Genomic DNA, 5,741 nt, shown 5'->3' with positions numbered 1-5,741 from the left:
ATGTTGAGTCCAGAATTCCGATCCCCGAGGAAAAGCAGAAAGGACGAGAACAGAGACACTGAAATCCAGCAGAGGCAGGTTTATTCAGAAACCCACATGCTGGGGCTCAGCAGTACTCAAGACTGAGAGCCCGATTGTTCACAGGCAGTAGTTTTTATACATTTTACAATGCCCTTCCCCCAGCGGAATGCTCCCTCTGTTTCCTATTAAGACCACCCACCCCCCCAACTCCAGGAACTGATAAGCACATTCTTGGTAGGTGTGTTAAACATTTGTCTTAAGTCAACAGGCTCTAAACCCTGGAAGGCAAAAGGGCTGTAGGGCTCACGAAACAAATGTTTTGACTTTCTGTTAAGCGTCTTTTAACATCCCCACTTCTTTGTGTTAATAATCTTAATCGTAAGATTATAAACCCGGATCCTCGCGTGAGAGGGCCTCATACTGTTGACGGATGATCATAAGTTTGACTTGTCCTATAAGGTCCTGAACAAAGGAAACTAATCTGTTAATGATGCAGGGGCCAATAGTCACCAGGAGAAGGAGTAACAAAAAGCGGCCTGCCAGAACAGAAAGCAGAGTAGTGAGCCAGGGAGAAGAGGAAAACCAGGATTGGAACCAGTTTTGCTGGGACCGGAGCTCCCGGTCTCTTTCCGCCAATCTTTGACGGAATTTGGCCATGGAGTCCTCTATGACCCCTGTTTTGTCAGCATAGAAACAACAATTTTCCTTTAGTGCAGCGCATAATGCCCCCTCTTTCATAAAAAGCAGGTCTAGTCCCCTTCTATTCTGGAGGACTACCTCTGAGAAGGAAGTCAAGGAATCTTTTAAGGCTGAATTAGATTCCTCTAAGGCTTTTAGATCCTGATTAATCATGAGAAGTCGGTGAGCTGCTGTTTGCCTTGGACCAAGGCAGTGGCCCCTGTACCGATCCCTGAAACCACGTCCAGGCTTAACAGAACTGCTAGGGTTAATGAGACAGGTTCCCTGTGCACCCTGTGGGTGCTTTTCCAGGCGATCTCGAAGTTGCTAGATGTATAGTATAATATCCGGGGGTAGAGGTTGACCATAATGCAATAGTGCGCGGAGTTGTTGAATTGTTGTGTGGAGATACACGGAGTAAGTCCCGTGTCACAGGCCCACCAAGCCCCCTCGGCAGGAGCAACAAAGGAGGATGCATTCTCCTGCACAGGGAAAGTGCAGGAGCAGAACTGTTGTAAGTGGGCGGGCATAGTCCCTACACAAAGACCAGTACCTGATATCTCGGTTAAAGTCAGGCGATGTTCTTTACTCCAGTCGCATCCATTGTCCCCCTTATAATGGGGAGTGCCATTTACAGCCGTTCCCTCGTAATAAGGGGGGGAAGCTGACAAACAAAGCCAACAGGAATCGGTAACCGTGGCCTGGGACTGGTTTGAAACAGCATAGGCCCCTTGAATTAAGGAAAATAGGGTGGGTGGCTGCCGGGTGCAGTCTCCCTTGGAGGCGTGGGTGGCTCCAGTCTCTTTGGGGGCGTAGGTGGCTGCCGGGGCATCGCATCGAAGCAGGGACTGTAGGGAGACACCTTAGGGGGCGTAGTTGGGGAAGGGGACGAAGTGTGAGGGGATTGGGGTGGTGATCAGGGTGGTGGTGGTCTAAGGACAGGATTAGGGCCTATCTGGTGATTTGAGGATAGAACCTGGAGACGTATGGTGAACCAGAAGCCATCATCTGCCCCTCCTTATAAAGACGTAGTCCCCGTGTCTGTCCTTTTAGCCATGTGGTAAGTGTGGAGGGCAACGTCCCCGAAGGGGTAAAAGTTATATTTAGCTGATTGCATAGGATCTGGGTGGAGCAGTCGGTCTTTTTACTGTTTGTCTTTCTTGTAACTCGTATCCAGTCATGGCTGGAACTGGGTTTCCAATAGGCTTCGCCAGTGGTCTCGTATCCCCATTTTGCGCAGTACAGGGACTCTGGACCCCTGCACTTTCGTGCCTATTCTCTTGATCTCCTGTCTTTTGGACAGACATAGAACTCTAGGCTATGCAATTCACTGCGAGCCTGGGGAGTTGAACAACCATACCATGGGGGTGGATTGATGGACACCCTCCATAGCAGGGAACTGGGATCTTCCTGATCAGGTATGTCCCAAGTGTCAAGACCCATAAAGAGTTGGCAGAGGTCAGGGTTAAGGGCTGGCCACCATGACCCCGGGGTATGGGTACTGGTGAGGGACCATATGACCTGTCCAGTGGGGTTAATGACCTGCCAAGTCAACGTCAGGGGGGCATGGATATTGGGCCCCGAGCTACTTAGCACTCTGCCGGCGAACTCGGATCTTGAGAGGAGTAGGAGTCCGTTTCACAGTCCATAGATGGCTAGCAGGTGGGAGGGAGGGCTTGAGATGCGAGGCGTGGATCCATGCGGCAATGCCATCGACCTTGAACGCAGTTGGTGTAGTCAGGAGCACCTGGTACGGACCCTTCCAACGTGGCTCCAGGTTCCGGACTTGATGTCTCCGGACCAGCACCCAGTCACCTACAGAAAATGAATGAGGGAGGACAGAGCCCACACGATATGAGTCAGCCAGATTTTTCCAAATATGGCGTTGGACGGCTTTCAGAGCGCACAGGCGAGTGGTCAATACTTGGGGAGAGGCGGAATCTGATACTAACCCCAGAGCGTCCCCCGTCATGAGCTTTAGGGGTGGAGGCCCGCCGAACAAGATCTCAAAGGGGGTCAGATTTTTACGCGAGGGGGAAGGGGTGTTCCTTACACGGAAGAGGGCATAGGGCAGGAGCATCACCCAGTCTTTGTCACCAGTCTCCAAGGCTAATTTTGTAAGATCTTTTTAAGAGTTCTGTTCATCCTCTCTACCTGTCCTGAACTCTGGGGCCGATATGCACAATGTAATTTCCAATTGAACCCCAGTGTCTTAGCTAACCCGTGGCTTATCTGAGCTATGAAGGCTGGCCGGTTGTCAGACCCTAAAAGCTTGGGTAGGCCGAAGCGAGGGAAGATTTCTTCCAGTATTTTCTTACATACTGTTAAAGCCGTCTCCTTCTTTGTCGGGAAGGCTTCCACCCATCCTGAAAAGGTGTCCACAAAGACTAGGAGAAATTTGAAACTGTAACGAGCTGGCGTTACCTCAGTGAAGTCGACTTCCCAGGAGGAGCCCGGACAATCTCCCCTCTCTCTCCGACCAGAGGGGGTATCTGAAGAAATTGGGTTAACAACAGAACAGGCAGTACAAGAGTGAGCAATTTCTTTAGCTAGGGAATGAGTGCGTCCAGGAGGGAGGACCGGAAGCTGTTGGTCTTCTAAAAGCTGGAGCATAATTCTGGACCCCAAGTGGGTGAGGCGATGGACGGTCATTAGGAAGAGGCGAACTTTTTCTTCTGCAGCAAGGAGTGGCTCCGGGGTGGGGGTAGAAGTACATACCTCAGCTGTCACTACCAGGACAGAGGCCAAATCCTGGAGAGCTGCCGCTCTCACCTCTTCATCAGCAAGCCGATTTCCCACAGTTACTGGGTCCGAGCTGGTCTGATGAGCCGGACAGTGAATAATGGCGAGTGCCTTTGGTAGGTGAACCGCGTCAAGCAAGTCTATGATTTCCTATTTGTTTTTAATGTCTTTTCCTGCCGAGGTGAGGAGCCCCCTTCGACGATAAATGGCTCCATGGATGTGAGCCGTGGCAAACGCATCACGACTGTTAGTGTAGATGTTCGCCCGTTTGTTCTCAACTAGGTGAAGAGCCCAGGTTAGTGCAATCAGCTCTGCCTTTTGAGCCGAGGTACCTGGCGGCAGAGGTGCTGACCACATACATCGGACTCAGTTAATACCACTGCCCCCGCCACTCTTGCCCCATTGTGTAAGTCGCTGCTCCCATCAGTAAATAGGACCATATCAGGGTCCCCAAGACGTGTGTCCTGTAAATCTGGACTTGTCCCGGTTTCTTCAGCCAAAATATCGTGGCATGAATGCAGGACTGGCCCCTGGTCAGGTACGGGGAGCAAGGTGGCAGGGTTTAGGTGGACTGGATTTCCAAACCGGATACGGTCTTTGTCCAAAAGCAGGCTCTGATAGTGGGTAATGCGGGCATTAGAGAGCCACCTGTCTGGAGGTTGGCGGGCCACACTCTCAAGAGCGTGCGGGGCTATTATGGTGGTGCATTGTCCGAAAGTCAGTTTATCTGAGTCCTTGAGCAGCAGTGCTGTTGCTGCGATAATTTTTAGGCAACGTGGCCAGCCAGCAGCCACAGAGTCTAGCTGTTTTGAAAGGTAGGCGACCGGGCGTTTCCATGGACCTAAGGTCTGTGTCAAAACGCCCATGGCTACCCCCCGTTTTTCGTCCACAAACAAGGTGAAGGGTTTGCTAACATTTGGTAGGGCTAAGGCAGGGGCACCGAGTAATGCCCACTTCAGGTCATCAAATGCCCGCTGTTGGGATTCTCCCCACTCATATGGAGTCCCCTCTTTTGTGAGGAGGTAGAGGGGAGCTGCCAGATTGGCAAACCCCGGGATCCATAACCGACAAAACCCGGCAGTCCCCAGGAACTCTCGGAGTTTTGTCTGGTCCTAGGAGGCGGAATCTGGGTCACTGTTTGTTTTCTGGCCTTGGTCAGCCACCTCTGTCCTTGTTCTATTCGATATCCCAAAAAGATGACCTTAGTGCGGCAGAGTTGAGCCTTTCTGATTGAGGCCCGATATCCTAAGGTAGCTAGAGTAGAGAGCAGGGCAAGCGTACCTTGTTTACAGGTTGTGAGATCTTCAGCCGCCAAAAGTAAGTCATCGACATACTGTAAGAGAGTCAGTTCCGGATGGGCTACCCGGAAATCATGAAGGTCCCGGTGGAGAGCCTCATCAAAAATGGTGGGAGAATTTTTAAAACCTTGAGGGAGCCGGGTCCAGGTCAATTGGCCTGAAATACCCACCTCAGGATTGTTCCATTCAAAGGCAAACAGTGACTAGCTACCTGGGTGTAGGCGCAGGCAAAAGAAGTCTTTTAGATCTAGGACTGTGTACCACACCCGGCTGGGATCTAAGCTGCTGAGTAAGGTATGAGGATTCAGGATGGTGGGATGAATTGTCTCCACCCTGGAATTGACTTCCCGCAGGTCCTGTACAGGCTGGTAATCATTGGAGCCAGGTTTCTTGACTGGAAGAAGGGGGTATTCCAGGGGGATTGACATGGAACTAGGATCCCTTGTCGGAAACAAGACTGAAATATGTGGCCGAATCCCTTGTCTGGCTTCCTGGGACATATAGTATTGTTTTACCCTGATAGGGGTAGCAGAAGTTTTTAAAGTAACAATTATTGGAGGTTGTTCCACGGCCATCCCTATTCCAGTGATTTCCGCTCAAGCCTCAGGGGCTTGGTGTGTCCAATAAGAGTTGTCAAGTAATGGCAGAGGGTCCTCAAATAACCTAAACTCATCTCCGGCATCAACAGTCAAGGTTTTTATCAGCAAGGGGGGGGAGGCCTGGGAAGTGGTCTTCAATGGGGACAAGAGATCTACGGCTGGATTTAGGAATTCAGTAAGTGGCTGATGTTCCGTGAAGGTGATTCAGGCCTGGAGCTTAGTTAGTAAATCCCTTCCTAGTAGAGGTAACGGGCAATCAGGCAAAACCAAGAAGGAGTGGTGAATTTTTCCTCTACCTATATCCATAGTCTGAGTGGTTGTCCATGGTCTGTATCTACTGCCATTTGCCCCCCTTACCAGAGTCCTTTTATCTGATAAGGTGCCAAGAGGCCGTTGTAGCACA

General features: G+C 50.9%; 1 protein-coding gene across 1 annotated transcript in view; it reads right to left on the bottom strand.

Moving 5' to 3' along the window:
* Positions 1-2,284: 2,284 nt before the first annotated feature.
* Positions 2,285-5,741, bottom strand: part of LOC105854195 (endogenous retrovirus group K member 113 Pol protein-like) — a 4,752-nt gene continuing 1,295 nt past the window's right edge. The window contains 8 exon segments of the mRNA XM_012730812.1: positions 2,285-2,823; positions 2,826-3,806; positions 3,809-4,549; positions 4,552-5,142; positions 5,145-5,199; positions 5,201-5,334; positions 5,403-5,412; positions 5,495-5,709. Coding sequence (XP_012586266.1) covers positions 2,285-2,823; positions 2,826-3,806; positions 3,809-4,549; positions 4,552-5,142; positions 5,145-5,199; positions 5,201-5,334; positions 5,403-5,412; positions 5,495-5,709 — 3,266 coding nt within the window.

This window comes from Condylura cristata, unplaced genomic scaffold (genome assembly GCF_000260355.1).
Source record: "Condylura cristata isolate star-nosed mole 26May11 unplaced genomic scaffold, ConCri1.0 scaffold00003, whole genome shotgun sequence".
NCBI lineage: Eukaryota > Metazoa > Chordata > Mammalia > Eulipotyphla > Talpidae > Condylura > Condylura cristata.
Note: the sequence above shows the minus strand (reverse complement) of the source record. Positions and strands in the feature narration are given on the sequence as shown.